This window comes from Garra rufa, chromosome 1 (assembly GCF_049309525.1).
Source record: "Garra rufa chromosome 1, GarRuf1.0, whole genome shotgun sequence".
In the NCBI taxonomy this organism is placed as follows: Eukaryota; Metazoa; Chordata; class Actinopteri; order Cypriniformes; family Cyprinidae; genus Garra; species Garra rufa.
The window spans coordinates 21397312-21418873 of NC_133361.1; the positions used below are offsets into that span (position 1 = coordinate 21397312).

The 21562-nt window shown below is 39.4% G+C and overlaps 1 protein-coding gene across 1 annotated transcript; it reads left to right on the plus strand.

Annotated features, from left to right (window-relative positions):
• The first annotated feature begins 1737 nt into the window (after nucleotides 1-1737).
• LOC141332238 (butyrophilin subfamily 1 member A1-like) lies at nucleotides 1738-21353 on the plus strand. Its single transcript, XM_073837366.1, has 14 exons — nucleotides 1738-1825; nucleotides 3901-4251; nucleotides 5498-5770; nucleotides 14146-14253; nucleotides 15081-15122; nucleotides 15378-15419; nucleotides 15618-15659; nucleotides 15844-15885; nucleotides 16047-16091; nucleotides 19096-19128; nucleotides 19366-19401; nucleotides 19600-19632; nucleotides 19846-19881; nucleotides 20758-21353. Exons 1-14 carry the CDS (start codon nucleotides 1768-1770, stop codon nucleotides 20778-20780), a joined length of 1164 nt encoding a protein of 387 aa, XP_073693467.1. The 5' UTR covers nucleotides 1738-1767; the 3' UTR covers nucleotides 20781-21353.
• Nucleotides 21354-21562: the final 209 nt, after the last annotated feature.

Consider the following 21562-nt stretch of genomic DNA (forward strand, 5'->3'; position numbering starts at 1 on the left):
AGTAAGATTAGATTCCCATGACATCCCTTATGGACAAAGGCACCCAGGTATCTCTGTAGCTGATTAAAACCCAGACAGACATGTTTTGCCTATGAAAAGTGAGGAGAATTAACACACCATTGCGATAGCATGTGGTTTATCTGTGTTCTTCATTTAGGTATCTAGGGTATTTTTGATAAGGATAATGTATATTTATAATGCAATGCTAATCGACTGTGTCCAGGCGTACCATTATGTGACACACTGTAAGAGATGGGTCATTTTTGTGCTTCTGTGTGCTTCTGTGCGTTCAACGGAGATAAACAATATGAAAGGAGTGTGAGCATAGAGGGAGGGGGCTTAAAGAGAATGACTGGTGCAACTTAGTACCACTATTCTCCTGAGAACATCTGGTCTCCTGGGAAAGTGTTGGCCTCGGCCTTTGGATAGATAAGTTTTATCACTAGTTTAGGACAAACAGTTTATTATGACGCTTTATGGGCGTGAGGGTATGGTAACGAGTTTTTGAAATAACCAGTAGCGGGCCATCATTTCTTGAAATTAGAATGATGTGCACCCACGTGGGGAGATGAACAAGCCTGACAAACTTGGTTCTCTCTCTCACTTGGAGGTTGTCTTTAACTGCACCTAAATTTAAAGTATATAAGATGGGACCTTTTGCTGCCACAGTGGAAGCTCAGACGTGGGATAAGTGCACATCGCCCGGCATTTCTCGGACATACGTGTGTTGGTCTTCTATGGTGACTGCAACAGGCTCCCCAGTCTTAGAGAGTGGAGATGATGGCACGTCTCTGAGTTGTAAATATGGTCTTTATTCTTCTATTTTGCTTGGGGTTAAGCATAAAACTATCCAGCTTTGTCTATCCTTTTATGCTTTTACTCATTGATCATTATTGATACCATTATTATTGGTTATTATTATCATAATTTGGTCAGCTGTATTTTACATCAATAAACAGTTGTATTGCTTGATTAGTATGGTGTACGAACCTTTTATTGGCACCTCCCCTTGTCGAAACACACCACACTTGTCTCACATTGAGTTTTTAATATAAACAAGAAACCATACTAAAACACACACAACTTCAGTAAATCCTGTAGAATTTAACCAATCAGACGATGACTTCAAAACTCCCAAAGTGTTTCCCATTTTGTGTGCATTATACATTAGATGTTCAGCCAATGTTCCACTACGTCTATATCCACCTTTTTCCAAATGAGCCTACTGCATTTTAAATTATGGGTGGCACTTCTGGTTTGAGGAACTTCCAATTTTGGCACTGAGCCCACAAAACCAGCTATTTAAACTAGTTAGAACCTGCAAATTGATTCATAAAGTTAAATCAAACCCCTCCACAAATGGCAGTTACAAACTCAAAGCCTAAAGAGAGCAGAGAGGTGCTTGGTTCCTGTTACCACTTCAACAAAAGGAGGATGTAACACTAGCGTGATTGGAGGAAATGTGTTATCACTTAAGATGTTCAGTGACATGAGAAAGAAAAACTAAAACAGGAATGATCTCCGTGTGATCTCTCATTTATTCAGCATTAACAGCAGTCAGTGTTGAGTTTAAGGTAAGTCATGGAAAAATTGAGAAACACACCTGAACAAATAAGGCTACATAGATTATCTGAATTTAGATTTACTGGTTGTGTGTAATGTAAAGAAAACGCATGCATGTTAGCTCACCATTCTGTGAGTTTTCTAATTATAATACATGTATTTCTTTTATTTAGTTTTTTTTTTCAGCATTCATGTCCTTCAAAGATGAGGTTTATTTGTTTGACCCTCCTGATTATTAGTGGAATTAACTACTCAAGATCAGGTAATTATTTGTATTCAAGTGTGTGTTCATGATGTGTTCATGTGTTCATAATAAGTAACTTATATGAGGACAATGTACAATTAGCCGGTCATAGTCCAACTGAAGTTTCATTATTCAGAAATATTTGACCACTGAATACCAAGATTGACCAATCAGAATCAAGCATTCCAAAGATCCATGTAATAATTAATCAAATCCATAAAAGTGAAAACAGGCAGTGTTTAATGTAGTTTAATCTACTGAATAAATCTTCAGCTGAACAAATGCAGAGCTGAGGTTTGTGTGGGGAAATGACAGATGCTGCTATATATGGAATCATGTTTTAGGAAATATGTGTGTCTTGTATTGTTTCTGGTGCAGGATTATTACACCAAACATTTCTTATAATGAATATGAGAATTCAGCTCTGTAACTTTTTACTGCTTCTAATTTAAAGAGTTCATCATCCATTTAAATGTCTTTTAATATAATATCAAACCTGTTTTCTTATATGGAACACAAAGGGATATGTTAGACAGAATGTTTACTCTAATTTGCTATTTTCCATGAAATAATAGTGACCAGGTCCTGACAAAAGCCAAAAAATACAATAAAAGTATTAGACGATAGCTTTTTGTAAAGTACAGACCAAAAATGCAGTTGTCATTATCATTTTACTGTTTCCCTAAAGTCAAATATAATGCATTTGAGAACCAGTGATGAGTGGTGTCAATGACACTTAATGAGGTGCCAAGTTATGGACCATTTTTATGACTTTATTGAGCTTTTGGAGGTTCACAGCCCCTTGTAACTGTCCAGCAATGTATGAACATTATGCTAAATATCTCTTTTTGTATAAAGACAGTCATATAAATTTGGAACAACATAAGGGTGCACTGTCCTCACCGAACAAAGGTTGTGTTGTGCCCACAGATAGAGGCTCCTCAGCAGCTTGTACAGAGGGTATGATTTGAGTCCCCCTTGATGGTTTATATAGGCCATTACCATCCAGTTGTCTTAACGGAGCAGGTTGACCTTTCAGATTTGGCAGGAAGGCTTTGAGTTCTTGATATGCCAGTGCTGCTGCAGGCTCAACCAGCAGCAGAACACTGGTCTGCTGTTGTACAGGGCATCCCAACCCAAGTTAGAGGCTACTGTCATTGTCACTTTCTGGAGACCAGCCCCAGATCTATCCCTGACTGGTACAGATGGGGAGCTTTCCAAGGGGCCAGGGCCTTGACACAGCCATGGGTCGCCCTGAGAATGAGTGGTCCCAGACGCCAAGCCTGGGACGGGACGCATACTTTTAGCCAATATTAAAGGGGCCGCATGTGCAGCAGGCCTAGTGGTACTACTGAAGAGGCAGCTGCCTTTAGTCCTAGTAACCACTAAAAATGTCTTGAGGGGAAGTAAGTTCCCAACTTTGAGCAACAGCACAAGCTGTTGTATTTTCATAGAGTGTTCCAGCGAAAGTCATGCCTGCTTTTGGGCTGTATGTGGAACCATGCCCAGGAAGGATATTCGTTGGCTGGGAGACAGTGAACTCTTGACCATGTTGATCCTAAGCCCCAGGCATTCCAAATGGCTTTGTTTCAGGGTTAACATCCTGAAGAGCCATCTCATCAGGCTTGGTTCACTTGTCTTAGATTGAAGATGGGCCTAAAACCACCATCCTTCTTTGGAACGAGGAAGTAACAGCTGTAAAATGCTGACACACTGTGGGCTGTCCACGAAACGGGGAGGTCTCAGAGTAAATTGTAGTGAAAAGGCTTGTTTCAATGTTTCCAAGATCTCATTATAACACACCTGGAATGGCTTCCCAAGGCTTCTCTTCCACAGCGAGCAGGAAGGATTCTTCTTCTTTGGGGTCAGCGAGGAGATGATCTTTGCGCTGAAGGAGAAAGATTTTGATGGAACGGCATTCAGCGCTGACTAATATATGCAGATGGCCCCATCCATTTGGGGACATTAAAATACCATTTTTCTGTGCAAGTGGAAAGATGTAATTCAATCAGGCTTTAGCAACTGAGCAATGCCAGTGAACTGTATCAAAAGGTAACCTTAATTTTGCACCTGCTTTCTTTCTCTTATAACAGAACTGTATGATGTGGTGGGACCTTTAGATCCTATTCTCGCTGTAGCTGGTGAAGATGTGATTCTGCCCTGTTCTCTCAAACCCAACATCAGTGTTGTGGACATGAGAGTGGAGTGGTTTAGACCTGGTCTAAAAAACTCATTAGTGCATCTCTATGAGGATCATGAAGTCAGAAACACAGATCAGATTCAGTCCTACAGAGGGAGAACAGAACTGAATCATCAAGAACTACAGAGAGGAAATGCATCACTCAAACTCTCATCAGTTCAAGTCTCTGATGAAGGACGTTATAAGTGTTTTATTCAGTCTAAATCCTGGTATGGTGATGCTTTTGTTGATGTCCGTGTTGAAGGTGAGTGAACCAATAAAAACAAACATTTAAGACATGAGTTTAGACATGAAGCTTTGGTGTAGGGAAGACTGGGATGATTGTAACATGGGGTCAGTTGAAATGAGGTTTATAAGGTCATAGAAATACCATGTTTAGCAGATTGGATTGTCACACAACTTTCATGATTTAGGGGAGAGCGGGGCACAACCTAACACTTTTTGAATTTCGCGGTTTATGTAAATCCACGTGGGGTTCAGAGTATACCAAATCTGATTGCAGCTGTATAGTAGTTCAAAACAATGTGGACAAATAGATGAAACACATTTAGATATTCAGAAAAACACTCCCCTCCCTCCACACACAGCTCTCATAGAACACCACACTCATAACATTTACATTTCTTGAAATAATAACTTCTGAACATTAAACATTGATTGTCAGCCTTTATTCACCTGTTTCTTGTGGTTTCTTATCAAAATCCTTAGAAGTAAATAGTGTAAATTGCATCGCTAATATCATAGAATAGCATAGTTTAATAACAGCGGGGCATATTGTTACACAGTGTTACAACGTTCCACATCTGCGCCAATGGAATATAATACAGGTTAGTGTATTCTGCTGGTTTGTGAAGCATTAATAAACTATCTAAATTGATAAATAACAAATTGGAGATTAAATTAATACCGGATTTGTCTAATTTCAAATGAATACTAAAAATTGAAATGAAAAGTTTACTTCAGCCAGAAATGTACTTTTACTATGGTAAAATAAATAATAATTTTCTCTGCATAGTGTTGCTATGGCAACTAGTAAATTCCGTAAATTTGGTTATGCTAGCATGTGTGGAAATATTTAAACCATGTGTGTTACAATTAACCCCGTGTTAGTTTGTGCCCCGCTCTACCCTACTTCTATTGGACCCACAAATATTGAACACAATTAAGTGAGATGGTGTATAATAAGCTCACATTAGACACCACTATGAAAGTAACTAACATGCACACACTCTGGCTTATTCACTAATAATTGCATGGATTATTTATATTTACATGCACAGGAGAACTTGTCACAAAACATTTGCACGCACACATGAATTTGTTCTTGACCTCATCCTAACACTGAACCGTAGGTTTTCTAAATGAGTGACCGTGTGCCCTAGGTTAGTAATATGCACACATCATGCCCAAAACATTTCCTTATAAGGGCTTTCTGCTTTTATAAACATGTGGTTTCAGTACACTTATTTTTATTATCTTGGTCTCTGTAGCTATAGGAAGTCCTCCACTGATCACTGTAGATGGATTTGATCACTCAGAAAGGTTTCATCTACAGTGTGAATCTGAAGGTTGGTATCCTGAACCTGTTCTTGAGTGGCTGGACAGTGAAGGAGTCAGTTTGAGTTCTGAGACTACAGAGACACACAGAAACACAGACAGATTCAGTGTGAAACACTCCATCACTGTACATCACAGTGTCGGCAAGATTCACTGCAGAGTCAAACTGAAGCATCACATGCTGGAGACACTAATTGTGACCTCAAGTACGTGCTAACACATTTGTTAAGCAATTTTTATTATGATTAATGGTTATTTGATGCTGTAAAATCAACACGTTCTCACTCTCAACTTGTCACATATTGACGCTTGGTGAGGACCCCCTTTCAGCGTCCTTTTTCAACATGCAGGGTCCTCCACTGCTTTAAATAAGAAACCTTTGGCGTCAATAAGCTACCACAAAAGTGTTACGGATTGGCCAGGCTCTAGCACCAGTCACACCCAACGATCTCAATCACCAGCATTCTGATGTGCACCACCTGCACATGATTATCACTCACCCTTCAAATACACACACCGCACTTCAGTCTTTGTCCGGGCTCTTCGCTTGTACACGGACTCATTGTGTCTCTTCATTTGAAGTCACAATTATTGATCTAGTCGAAAGAACTTACCTGTCTGTCTTGTATTCCAGTCCTGCATTCCTCGTGTCTCCAGTCTCGTCTGCGGTGTGTGTGTGTGTATCCAGCCGTGCTTCAGCGCTCCCGCATCTGTCACGCAAAGATCTACATTACCCACGATTACCTTCTGCAGTTACCTCATCTCATCTACGCTACTCACCTCCTGGATACCTGTGAAGTTTTCATCTCTCGCTCTGCTGAATATAAATAAACTCAAATTACGTTACTTACCTGTCTGTCTTGTCTGTGTGCTGACAGAAGCCCGGACCGACACAGTGACAGCATGAGCACACCTGATCCGTTTCAAGAGCTGGTAGACTCTCTCATGAGAGCTCTCCAGCGATCACCCATTCACAGCGCACCTGTCAACCCCACCGGAACGGCACCCTGCACTTCTTCGCCTACTGTTCCATCTAGTCCCATGGCTCGACCGGCGCCCTACTCTGGCCGGGCGGAGGAGTGCAACGGATTTTTACTTCAATGCTCTCTGGTATTCGCCATGCAGCCCACGTTGTATCCTACTGATCAGTCGAAAATCGCATTTATCATCTCCCTGTTAACAGGTCCTGCTTTGCAATGGGCAGATACCTTGTGGAATCAAAATGAACCTGCAATACAATCCATCCACTCCTTCACCTCTCATTTTAAAGAGGTTTTTGGCCAATCGGATAGCGACATCACCGCAGGTGACCAACTATATCATCTTAAGCAAGGTACCATGTCCATCCAAGAGTACTCATTGAAATTTAGAACCCTCGCGGCTGCCAGTGGGTGGAACGAGCGGTCCTTGATCACCACATATCGGCTGGGACTAGAACCGCGACTTAGGATGCAACTGGCTGCTTTTGACGACCGTGAAGGTTTGGAGAAGTTTATTCAACTGTCCATTAGATGTGCCGAGCGAATGAACACCTACTCACCTGAAATGACCGTTGCCACACCTGCACTCCTCCGTCCACCCGAGGGAATGACCCCTCCAGAACCAGTCTCTGAGCCCATGATCCTAGAAACCGGTAAACTATCGACAGCTGAGCGGCAGAGGAGGCTGACCCGGGGTCTCTGTTTATATTGTGGATCCAGTGGACATCTTCGGTTGAACTGTCCTTCCAGACCAACGGTTACCAGGGTGAGTGTCATACATTCGGATGTGGAAAAATTACACCCGTTGACTACCAATATCCAATTGTTTACTGCCTCCTTTTCTGTGTCTGCCACAGCCCTCCTTGACTCCGGGTCAGCAGGCAACTTCATCTCGGGGTCCCTCTGCCGCCAGCTCAAGCTCCGCACCCATCCCACGACTACGAGATACAAAATACACTCAATAACTGGTGAGTCATTATCACGGACACAAGTACAACGAAAGACGGAGGTTATTCACCTACAAATTGGTATACTTCACAAAGAGAGGATACAATTGCTGGTTCTGGAGGAAGCCACCATCGATGTCATTCTAGGGCGCCCGTGGCTGGTGAAGCATGATCCTATCCTCTCTTGGGGCACTGGTGAAGTACTACAGTGGGGTGAGAATTGCTTCCATACATGCTGTCTTGAGGTTCCACGTCCTGTCAAGAAATCCATCCCTGTCTATATCACGTCTGTTGAGAGTCCTGTAACCCAGCAGTCTGTCAAGATTCCAGAGATCTACTCCCGGTTCAGTGATGTCTTTTGCCCCAAGAGAGCTTCCCAGCTGCCTCCTCATCGACCATGGGACTGTTCCATTGACCTGGTTCCCGATGCACCATTGCCTAGAGGGAGGATTTACCCGTTGTCGCTTCCCGAGACCAAGGCCATGGAGGAATACATCAAGGAGGCGTTAAATCAGGGGTACATACAGCCGTCCACTTCTCCAGCGGCATCCAGCTTTTTCTTTGTTACCAAGAAGGACGGAGGGTTGAGGCCGTGTATTGATTACAGAGCCCTCAATAAATACACTGTCAAATTTAAATATCCCCTTCCTCTCGTCCCTGCGGCCCTGGAACAACTCCGATCAGCTCGTATCTTCACTAAGTTGGACCTCCGCAGCGCCTACAATCTGGTACGGATACGTGAGGGGGATGAGTGGAAGACAGCCTTCGTGACCCCTACTGGCCACTACGAATATTTGGTCATGCCCTACGGTTTAGTAAACGCCCCCTCCGTATTCCAGAACTTCATTCATGAAGTGCTCCGGGAATTCCTCCATCGATCAGTCGTAGTGTACATAGATGACATCCTGATCTATTCCCGGAGCGAGGCCGAACATCGCCACCACGTTGCGGAGGTCCTTCAACGATTACGGGAACATCAGCTATATCTGAAGGCGGAGAAGTGCTCTTTCCATCAACCATCAGTACATTTCCTCGGATATATAATCAACCGCGATGGAGTCCGCATGGACGAGGGGAAGGTGGACGCAGTCATTTCCTGGCCAGAACCCAAAACAGTCAAAGAATTACAGAGATTCCTTGGATTCGCAAACTTTTATCGTCGATTCATAAAGAACTACAGTCTGATTACTAATGCACTCACCAATCTCCTCAAAGGTCACCCGAAAAGTCTTGTCTGGACCTCAGAAGCATCTGCTGCTTTCACAAAATTAAAACAAGCCTTCACTCAAGCTCCTCTTCTTACCCATCCGGACCCAGACCATCCGTTCATCGTTGAAGTGGATGCATCTACCACGGGAGTGGGAGCCGTACTCTCTCAACACCATGGTACCCCTGCACGCCTCCATCCATGCGCCTATTTCTCGAGGAAGCTCAGCCCGGCTGAGAGGAATTATGACATCGGAAACCGGGAATTACTGGCCATCAAGCTTGCCTTAGAGGAGTGGCGACATTGGTTGGAGGGAGCCAATCATTAATTTCAAGTCATAACAGATCACAAGAACTTGCAATACCTCCGTGATGCCAAACGATTATGCCCTCGGCAAGCCAGGTGGGCTCTTTTCTTCTCTCGCTTTCATTTCACCATCTCATATCGCCCCGGTTCAAAGAATATCCGTGCAGATGCCCTTTCTCGTCTACATGAACCTGAAGAGACCTCAGATACTCCTACCAATATCCTTCCCTCTGAAATCATAGTCAGTCCTATCGAATGGACATCCCCTCCAGCGGTCGCCACTCCCGAACCCAGGGCTCAGCCGGGCTGCCCTCCAGGCCGCCAATACATCCCACAGTCACAACGGGTAAATCTCATACATACCACTCACACCTCTCTAGGTACCCGTCATCCAGGGACCAACAACACTCTCTCGCTGTTGTCAGACCGTTTCTGGTGGCCCAACATGGCAAGGGATGTGAGGCGGTACGTACAAGGCTGTCGAGAGTGTGCCATGGCCAAAAGTCCTCGCCATCTACCTGCGGGAAAACTCCATCCCTTGCCTGTCCCGAACCGCCCCTGGTCACACCTAGGAGTGGATTTCATGACCGATCTTCCGCCCTCAGAGGGAAACACCTGTATCTTGGTCATCGTAGATCGCTTCTCCAAGTCCTGTCGCCTTATCCCATTGAAAGGTTTACCCACTGCATTTGAGACCGCCAAATGCCTGTTCAATCAAGTATTCAGGTATTATGGAATCCCCGAGGACATCGTGTCCGACAGAGGACCACAATTCATATCCCGCGTATGGAGGGCCTTTTTCAGACTCCTAGGTGTGACCGTAAGCCTCTCGTCCAGATACCACCCGCAAACTAACGGGCAAACCGAGAGGAAGATCCAGGAGGTGGGGCGGTTCCTCCGGACCTTCTGCCATGGTCACCAGAACTCCTGGAGCCAGTTTCTGGGATGGGCAGAGTACGCCCAGAATTCCCTGAGGCAGCCGTCCACGGGTCTTACGCCCTTCCAATGTGTGTTGGGATTTCAACCACCACTTTTCCCGTGGAACGGAGAACCATCTGATGTGCCCACAGTGGATCACTGGTTCCGGGAGAGCGAGAGAGTCTGGGACAATGCCCATCACCATCTCCAGAGGGCAGTGCGCAGAGCGAAGACCATCGCGGACCGGAGGAGGATTTCAGGTCCCATCTTCACTCCGGGTCAAAGGGTTTGGCTCTCCACCAGGGACATCCGCCTGCGCCTGCCTTCCAGGAAACTCAGTCCCAGATTTGTTGGTCCCTTCACTGTCATGGAACAGGTCAACCCAGTCACATACAAGTTGCAACTTCCACCTCAATACAAGATTCACCCCACCTTCCACGTTTCACTACTAAAACCCTGTCACGACCCTCTGCTTCCCTCCACAGAGCCTGGCCAAGAAGAACCCCCTCCTGAAATGGCAGTGGAAGAAGGCACCATCTATTCCGTCAGAGAGATCCTGATGTCCCGGCGTCGTGGTGGTCGCCTCGAATACCTAGTGGACTGGGAGGGTTATGGACCGGAAGAAAGATCTTGGGTACCTCGTGACGACATCTTGGACCCCACACTCATCGAGGAATTCCATGCGGCTCACCCAAACTATCCAGCACCTCGAGGAAGGGGTAGACCACCTCGACGCCGGAGAATTCGGCCCCCAGGAGTGGGCCGTGGGGAGGGGGGTGATGTTACGGATTGGCCAGGCTCTAGCACCAGTCACACCCAACGATCTCAATCACCAGCATTCTGATGTGCACCACCTGCACATGATTATCACTCACCCTTCAAATACACACACCGCACTTCAGTCTTTGTCCGGGCTCTTCGCTTGTACACGGACTCATTGTGTCTCTTCATTTGAAGTCACAATTATTGATCTAGTCGAAAGAACTTACCTGTCTGTCTTGTATTCCAGTCCTGCATTCCTCGTGTCTCCAGTCTCGTCTGCGGTGTGTGTGTGTGTATCCAGCCGTGCTTCAGCGCTCCCGCATCTGTCACGCAAAGATCTACATTACCCACGATCACCTTCTGCAGTTACCTCATCTCATCTACGCTACTCACCTCCTGGATACCTGTGAAGTTTTCATCTCTCGCTCTGCTGAATATAAATAAACTCAAATTACGTTACTTACCTGTCTGTCTTGTCTGTGTGCTGACAAAAAGGCACTGGGAATCGTATCGTCATAATTAAATTATATATTTGGTAATAATATTGCCATTATTGCATTTATATTGGGGTGTGATTTTTCAATGCAAACAGTCACAACAATTTTATTATTATTATTTATATTACACTATTTACACATTTATGAGCATGTAACCCAACCCCTGCCCCTGAACCTAACCATTTGGCAATAAAACACAGATATAACAGGCCGATACAACTGCAGTCACAATTTATTTAAAAAATAATAATAATAATAATAATATTCAGAGTCTTCCGAGGCAAAACAATTGACTTGTTAGCCTTGGTTGTGAAAGTCTATTGGCTTGTGTGTCTTGTGACTGTTTGTGTCATGCTAATGTTTGGGATCTTTTTTAATGAAATGTGAGTGCGTTAATTAGGCCTTAAGAAACGTATAATGCTTTGTGTAATGCTTTTATACTGTTATTTATGGTCAGTTTTTGCTATTCATTTCTGTGACTGTACTTATATTTGCCTGTGTTTTATATTATTCAGAAGTGGGTAGGTTTAGGGTAGGGTGAGTTTAGGTGCTTCAATCAAAATATACATTTATACAACATTACTTATTTTTTATTTTTTTACAAATGCTCGCAAACCATTTAATTAAGACAAACAACTGAAAACAATGGAGGACGCTGTGTATCAAAAAAATATAATAAGGGGGACCTTCAGCGTCAAAATGCAATGTCAAATGTGTCCTGACCAAGTGTTTATATTTGACGACTTGGGAGTGAGAAAGTGTTGGTAGAATAGATCAAATAAAGTGAAACTTTTTAACACATTTTCAACCCACTTTTTATTGTTAGAATGTTGTATAAGTTATAGCCTAATGGTTAGAAACTCGGTTTGATTCCCACACCAACAGGAATTGAGGGTGGGAATTGTGAATGAACAGCACTCTTTCCACCTTAAATAACATGACTGACGTGGCCTTGAGCAAGGCACTGAACCCTCAATTGCTCCACAGGCGCTGGAGCAACGGCTGCCCACTGCTTCGGGTGTGTGTTCACAGTGTGTGTGTTTGTTCACTTATTAAATATTCCAAGTATATTTGTTAGCAAATATACATATAAAAATGCATCATTTTGTCGTTTTGATGATGCAAACCGCATCATTTTGTGTCATTCGATGGAGTTTTGCTGATAATTAACATATAGTCAGGTCAATAAGTATTTGATCACCCTGTGATTTTGCAAGTTCTCTCACTTAGAAGTCATGGAGGGGTCTACAATTTTCAGCATAGGTGCATTTCCACTGTAAGAGACAGAATCTAAAAATAAAAATCCAGAAATCACATTGTATGATTTTTTTAACAATTTATTTGTGAATTACTGTGTCAAATAAGTATTTGATCACTTGCTTATCAGCCAGATTTCTGACCCTCAAAGACCTGTTATTTTGCTTTTAAATAGTCCAGCTACACTCTGCTCATGATTCTAAATTAGTAGCACCTGTTTGAGGTCTAAGTCTAAGTAGCAACATGGGCAAAACCAAAGAGCTGTCAAAAGACACAAGAGACAAAATTGTAGACCTTCACAAAGCTGGAAAGGCTACGGGGCAATTGCCAAGCAGCTTGGTGAAAAAAGAACAACTGTGCAATTGTCAGAAAATAGGAGAGGCTAATGATGACTGTCAATGTCCCTCGGACTGGGGAAGATCTCTCCTCATGGGGTATCAATGATGCTAAGAATGGTGAAGAATCAACCCAGAACTACACGGGAGGAGCTGGTCAATGCCGTGAAGAGAGCTGGGACCATTGTTTTCAAGGCTACTATCAGTAATACACTAAGACGTCTTGGTTTAAAATCTTGCATCGCACGTAAGGTTCCCCTGTTTAAGTCAGCCCATGTCCAGGCCCGTCTGAAGTTTGCCAGGGACCATCTGGATGATCCAGAGGAGACATGGGAGAAAGTCCTGTGGTCAGATGAGACCAAAGTAGAACTTTTTGGTCTTAACTCCATTCGCCGTGTTTGGAGGAAGAAGAATGATGGGTATCATCCCAATAATACCATACCTACAGTGAAGCATCATGCTCTGGGGGTGTTTTTCTGCACAGGGGACAGGACGACTGCACTGTATTAAGGAGAGGATGAATGGGGCCATGTATTGTGACGTATTGGGCAAAAACCTCCTTCCCTCAGTCAGAGCATTAAAGATGGGTCGTGGCTGGGTCTTCTAACATGACAATGACCCAAAGCACACAGCCAGGAAAACCAAGGAGTGGCTCCGTAAGAAGCATATCAAGGTTCTGGACTGCCTAGCCAGTCTCCAGACCTAAATCCAATAGAAAATCTTTGGAGGGAGCTGAAACTCTGTGTTGCTCAGCGACAGCCCCGAAACCTGACAGATCTAGAGAAGATCTGTATGGAGGAGCGGGCCAAAATCCCTCCTGCAGTGTGTGCAAACCTGGTGAAGAACTACAGGAGCAGTTTGACCTCTGTAATTGTTAACAAAGGCTTCTGTACCAAATATTAAACATTTTTGACTCAAGTGATCAAATACTTATTTGATACAGTAATTCACAAATAAATTGTTAAAAAAAACCTACAATGTGATTTTTAGATTCTGTCTCTCACAGTGGAAATGCACCTATGCTGAAAATTGTGTGATTTCTAAGTAAGAGAACTTGCAAAATCACAGGGTGATCAAATACTTATTGACCTCACTGTATATCTCAGTAAACATAAAATATTTGAAAAAAAAAAAAAAACTTGTTCATTCATATACTACCCAGTTATAACAATACAAGTGGGTTGGAAATCAATGAAGTTACACTTTAATTTGGTGCATTTAGTGTATAAAAACAGTATACACTGTTTTACACATTTACTGTGTATGTACTATGTGTACTCTTGTTTGCATTATTAATTATTTTTAATCAAACAGCAATAAATGTTTGACTGGACACAACGTCCTCAATGTGAGTCACTGTTTTGTTTTGCAGGTAAAAGTTTCAATCCATGGAGGACATCAGTCATCTTGAGTTCAATTGCTGTTGCGCTCATTGTGGTTGCTGGAATGCTAATAACTGTGTTTGTTTGTAAAAACAGAGGTAAAATTCTTGTTTGTTTTTCATTTAATAAATTTGATTTAAAGGGGTCATGAACAGAGAACCCAAAATTTCACTGATCTTTTGACATTATAGGCCATTGTACTATAAAAACATTGTGTAAGTTTTAGAACTCAAAACTTTCATGTTATTTATACCTCCCACAGAGATGCAGTTTTATTTGCAAGCAAAACTTTTCAGCTCGCAAGCAAAGATTTTAGACAATTTAATTATTTTTGCTCTTGAATAAATAAAAAGGCACAAAAGTAACTATATACATTTCATTAAAGGGGCTATATGTAACTTTTTCCCCAAAATAAACGTAACAATAGCCTTTTTATTTGACCATTTATGACTCAAACATCTCCTGATGAGCATACTGACACCTTGTCAGCTCACAGTGGGTGCACCTATAAGCCTGTATCCTATTTTTCCTATTTTCTGTCGGGTCGGATTTTTCGCACACTGTCTGCGGATGTGACGTCAAGCGTGTTCATGTTAAACGTTTCAGATCGCTCTTGCCATCACCGCTAGCCCGCAATTAGCCTACACTATATGTATTTGACTGTTTTTACCTCTGTAAACATAATGTTGACTTCTTAGCAGCGGAGCGTGCGCTGCAAGAGCCAGCAGAAAGGTGGAGCAGTTCCGTTTTTTGGCCACAGGTGCCAGTCGCGAGTTTAAATTTCAGAAAGGTGCAGCCCCTTAAACAAAAGTTAATGAAATTAACAGACACTGTGTATTCATATACTTTTTGTCATATGAGGGGAAAGTGTATATCTTAGGTCACCTTGGTCACCTTCTCTTGCCTTTGTTCTAATTTTCTTCAGAATATGACAAACTACAGACTGAGAACACAAGTCAAAAACAAGGTGAATTTGTATTTTTAAGTTATAATTTTATGTTTTATATAAAGTTGGATTTCAATCAAAAAATATCTAACTGACAGTGTGCATTCAAATGCTTTTGTTTAGCACTTAGCTCTTTTTATTTTTATGTGTTTATTTGTTTGTTTAAATTGAATTTCTGTTTTGTCTGTATAGTACTTGTTGTTCCTCAGTTAAAAATAATTATGGCCTATATATTTAATGTTGTTTTCACTTGCCTTTATTCTGAATTTTCTTCAGCTATTGACGAACAAAATAATAAGAACAAGACAAAAAAAGAAGGTGAATTTATCTTTATTAGGTTATTATTTCACTGCCAATTTAGACGTTTTTATCATTTCTTATATTTGTAGTTATTATTCCACCCCCGTGATAGATGCATGTTTATAAAATGTACATTTGAATTATTCAGTTGCAATTTGTGCGTGTGATGATCTATTTAATTATATTTTTCTTGCCTTTATTCTGAATTTTCGTCAGAATGCACAAAACTACAAATGGAGATTAGCGAAAAACAAGAAGGTGAATTTATATTTATTATTAACTTTTCACTAATCATTTAAACATTTTTGCTATTTTCAGTTTTTTTTTAACATTCGTAGTTAATATTTTTTCCCAATGATGTTTATATGTTTATAATATGTGCATCTGCATTATTTATTCAGTTGCCATAAAGCCATGTGTGATCTGTTTAATGTTTCTTCAGAATGCAAAGAACTACAGAATGAGATTTTCAAAATACAACAAGGTGAATTAATATTTATTAACTTATTATTTCACTAATAATTTAAACATTTTTGCCATTTTCAAGTTTTTTTTTATATTTGTAGTTATTATTTCTCCCCAGTGATATGTTTACATGTTTATAAAATGTAATTATTTATTGCCTTTATTCTAAAAAATTTTCAGAACGCAATGAACTTTTAAATAAGGAGAACAGGAAAATACAAGAAGGTAAATTTGTCTTTTAAGTTATAATATCATCATTTTCATCCACAAAATGTACACTTAATGTATACTAATATAAACAGACACTGTGTATTCATATGCTGAAGTGCATATCTTAATTTTTTTTTTTTGCCATTATTTTTTAAAATGCAATTTGTTTTATTTGTAATTGTTGTTCCTAAGTCAGAAATGATTATGGCCTGTATATTTAATGATGTCTTCTCTTTCCTTTGTTCTGAATTTTCGTCAATACGTGATCAACTGCAGAATAACAGAGAATTAAAAAAAAAACATCTTATCTTTTTAAGATACAATTTCAACTTTAATGTAAAGTTTGTTTTCATCCACAAAATATCTACTTAACAGACACTGTGTATTCACTGTGTATTTGTGTACATCTTAGGTCATGTAAGTTTTTGCCATTTTTGTTTTTATTTATTTAAATTGAATTTATGTTTTATTAGTGATCCTTGCCAAAGGCAAATCATCACTATTATTATCTTGCATACTTATTATTTTTCTTCTTCCACACAAAATTTTCGATCCCTACTCCTCCTGCACCATTTGTCACTTATTAAGAAGAGATGTGCTAAAATTTGGCAAAAAATCCCATAGAAATTTGACAGCCTGTAGCGCCAAGCGAGAATTTCATAGTGGCTGTCAAGCTGTAAGAGAACATACCCTGCAATGGGGTATAAGTTGTACCCCTGGGCCACAAGAGCCCCTCAAACTTGCCACATAGTCATACTATGGTGAGGGACAGCCCATGAAACAGCTTCTAAGCATACATTTTTTCCTATGGTAATTTACATAGGAATTTTACATTGAACATAACTCTGAATCACAATGTCAAAGAGACATGCTAGGGTGTGACTAGGGGTGGGCTCATTTTATTCAGACAACCATTCAGACTCTCAGGATCACTGTGAAGCTGTCAAGCCACACCCTAGCAACAATTTAGAGCACCCTAGCAACTGATCTCATAGACTGCCATTGTAAAAGGCTAAGATGGATATCTTTAGATCACAGTGTCATATGGGGGTGGGCTTGTTTGTCTCAGGGCAGCAAACAGCTAATCATTCATCATCGACACTTCCTAGTCACACCCTAGCATCCACTATTGAGCACCCCAGTAACCCAAACCCAATAAGGCATATCTTTAAATCTAAATGTCAGGAGGATTGGTTTATATCATTCATACTGGCAAGCAGCTTTTGGAGTATCATCATTGGCAGCTCCCAAGCCAGAGTACCCTAGCAGCCGGTATTTTATGCCAGCATTGCCTAGCTAAGTGTTAAAACATGCTGAGAACATGCTAAAACATGCTCTCATTGCCTATATAAGTGTTAAGACATGCTAATTGTGGAAATAAATCTATTTAATTCTAAAACTAAAAATTAAAACCAGATTAACAATTTCATTATAAAAAGCTTTACGCAAAATATGTGCCAAAATTGAAAATGAAATTAAATGTGACAATGCAGTTTCGCTGACAAATTGAAAAAATAAAATGCAGTTGGTGATTTGAGATTTTATTTTCACTGCAATCTCGAGTCAAAGCTGCCAATCTTAAAATGAAAAGGTGAACGTGAAAAAGAAAAGGCAAATCCAGTTTTTACAAAGCTTTTTATTAATGCTCACGCAATAATAGTGACACAATTCAAATCAAAATGTGAAGTTTATTTTACATTTTATTGCTAATTTATGTTAATCAGAGGACGGGGCTTATTGTTCGAGCGACGTACAGAGGTCCATTCCTACTACAGTTAAGTAAAAAAAAATATGATTCTGTACGTCAAAATAATGAGAAACGCTCTCATATTAATGCCTTATTAGCTCATAATAATGACTTGACTTCTTTCATATCAGTGAGAATCTATGGTGAAAAAACCAGCTAAAACCAGCCTAGGCTGGTTGGCTGGTTTTAGCTGGTCAACCAGCCTGGTTTTAGCTGGTCATAGCTGGGAGGCAGGCTGGTTTTAGAGGGGTTTTGGCCATTTTTCCAGCCTGGCCAGGCTGGTCAGGCTGGTCTTAGCTGGTCAGGCTGGGAAACCACCAGCTAAAACCAGCCTGACCAGCCTGGCCAGGCTGGGAGACCAGCTAAAACCAGCCATTTCCAGCTTAAACCAGCTAAGACCAGCCAACCAGCCTAGGCTGGTTTTAGCTGGTTTTTTCAGCAGGGTAGTGACACCCGCTGGACAAAGCCGTGTGATACGAGAGAAGTCAGTCATTATTATGAGCTATTAAGTCATTAATATGAGAGCTTTTCTCATTATTTTGACGTATAAAATCATATTTTTTACTTAACTGTGGTCAAATCAACAACTGCATTTTATTTTTCTATTTGTCAGGGAAAATGCATTGTCACAGTGAAAATGTAAATTAAAATAAAATCATTTTATTTCATTTTGAATGTTGGCACGTTTTGCATATAGCTTTTTATAATGAAATTGTTAATCTGGTTTTCATTTTCATTTTTAGAATTAAATTGATTTATTTAAAATAGCAGAAAATGCCTTCCATAGCTAATGGCATGCTAACATGCTAATGATATGTTAACTATTCGCATAATAGTAAACCTATTCACACCTTTTAAAAATATGCTAGCATGATTCTAGCAACATGCTAGTCACGTTAACTTTGTGTTAAGCAAAATGCTAATCATCTAATTTCATATCAATAATACTAATATACTAACAAAATTAGCATGTTGTTAACATGATGCTAACGGTTTCTTTTAGTGACTAGCGCCACGGCAAGCACCACTCACATTTTCTTCAGAAAATGTACATATCTAGTTTGTAGTTGTTATTCCTCAGTCAGAATTAATTGTGGCCTATAAATGTAATGTTGTTTCTCTTGCTTTTATTTTGAATTTTCTTCAGAACTTGGTCAGCTATTATTACTATTAATTGTTTCATTTGTACATTTGAATTATTTATTAAGTTACCATATATACCTGTGATGTTATATATTTATTGTTTTCTCATTTATTTTGAATTTTCTTTAGAACTTGATCAACTAATGGAGATCAACAAAGAAGGTGAATTTATCTTTATTAGCTTATTATTTCACTATAATTAAATAATAATCATTTTAAAAATTCAATTTTTAAAGGTTTTTTTTATTATTATTTTTACATGCATAGTTATTATTTCTCCCCTATAATAGATGCATGTTTATAAAATGTGCATTTTAATTATTTATTCAGTTACCATATATACCTGTGATGGTATCTATTTATTATTTTCATTTGACTTTATTTTTATATTAATTTCAGAACTTAAAAAACGACAGGAGAGGATCCGAAAACAAGGTGAATTTATCTTTATTATTTTGAAAGTGTTTTATTATTATTATTATTATTTTTATTGCATGTGTAGCTATTATTTCTCCCCTATAATATATGCATGTTTATAAAATGTACATTTGAATTATTTGTTCAGTTACCATATATACCTGTGATGGTATCTATTTATTGTTTTCTCATGACTTTATATTGAATTTTCCTCAGAACTTGATCAACAGAAGATGATCAGAAAACAAGGTGAATTTATCTTTATTAGCTTATTATTTCACTCATAATAAAAAAGTCATTTTAAAGTATTTTTTATCAATTTTTTACGTGTCTAGTTATTATTTTTCCCCTAGATGCATGTTTATAAAATGTATATTTGAATTCTTTACTCAGTTACCATATGTGCCTGTGATGGTATCCATTTATTTGTTTTCTCATGACTTTATTTTGAATTTGCTTCAGAACGTGATCAACAACAGAAGACAAACAAAAAAGAAGGTGATTTATCTTTATTAGCTTATTATTTCACTAATATTTAAAAAATATATATTATATGTTTTTTTTTTTGTTTTTTTTTTACTTGTGTAGTTTTTATTTCTCTCCTATAATAGATGCATGTATATAAAATGTACATTTGAATTATTTACCATATAAAGCCATGTATGTTTATTCTGAATTTTCTTCAGAATACAATAAACTTTCACAGAATGAGAACGGGGAAAGAAAAAATGCTCGGGTTTGCGTCGAGTGGTTCTTTGACCCCTGTTATGCATTACAATTGTTCAAGGCACACCTAGCCATGGATTATCGCTTCATTACTTAATTACTTAATTATCAAGTCTGCTTTAATCTGCCAAACAATTAACAAAGACTGTCTATTAATTTATAAATAAAACTATATATATATATATATATATATATATATATATATATATATATATATATATAATGGCAATTTAGAGACAAACACACACGTAATGAATGCATGTTTATATTGTATGCAGTTACTAGATGTTAATGCATCCTATAAACACATTTAAATTATTATAAATAACGTTTAGTTAATGTTTAGTACAATGTCTTCAACATTTACAGATTCACATGATGATTACACCAAATTATGAATTTATTTTATATGGTTTTATTAAATTATTAATTGTTAATCTGCAAAACAAGTAATTAATACACAGTGCATTCATATATAAATAAAATTCATTATAGTTTATTACAAGATAAGTAATCTGTTTAAAATCCTGTTGGTTTCGCTAGTCTTCAAGTGGTGACTAATATTATTTATCTCATTATTTATCTAAGAGGAATTCTGTCATGGACTCTTTATAGCTTCATGTTTTTCTTTCTTTCTACAACCAACAGGAAATAATTGTCTATTACAATGATGTGCAGATGAAGGACTGAACTGGGTGGTATTTAGGCCATTAACATGATGGGGTCTGAGTGTGGATCCTGGAGTATGGATTATCCATTTTACACTGGTCAGTCTTTTGATGAGAAACTTTATCATAAACATTTCTGTATTAGTTATGTGTCTCACATAGCTTTTGACTTTTGGCTGTTGACATAAATTCTGATCCCCGTTTAGACAGGAAGAGACCATCTGGCATGTAGAGCAGTTTGTCCTTTTAACATTTATGGTGTGTAAATTTGAAATTAATGATACTACAATAATAAACCCATGTTCAACAAAGAAGAAACTCATTCAAAGTGCTAGTAAAGACATTCTTATTGCTTCTAATTATGATTGAATGTTGTGTGTGATTGTTCTGTTTTTATGAAATAGACTGGGCTTATCTGGTCTGTGTTATACTACAACATCACCTGTCTATATGATACTGTATCTTCAGACTGTATTTAAGAAACATACTGTACTGTAAATATCTCTGTCCAGATCACTTTTACTTAAGTGCCACACTTTATACAAGACATCTTTCATTTTAACACTTACTTTATACTCCAGGGGCCTGTTTCAATAAGGAGGTTCAACCAACTCTGAGTTAAAACTTGAACTCTGAGTTGACTTACCCTGAGATGGGAAACTCTGAGTTTTCGGTTACAGAACAGCTGAAATGAGTTAGTTAAATCCACTCTGAGTAGGTTGACTCTGAGTTTAGTGCTTGCAGCTTGACTATGAAAAGCCCTGATCAATGGAGCTCCGAAATTA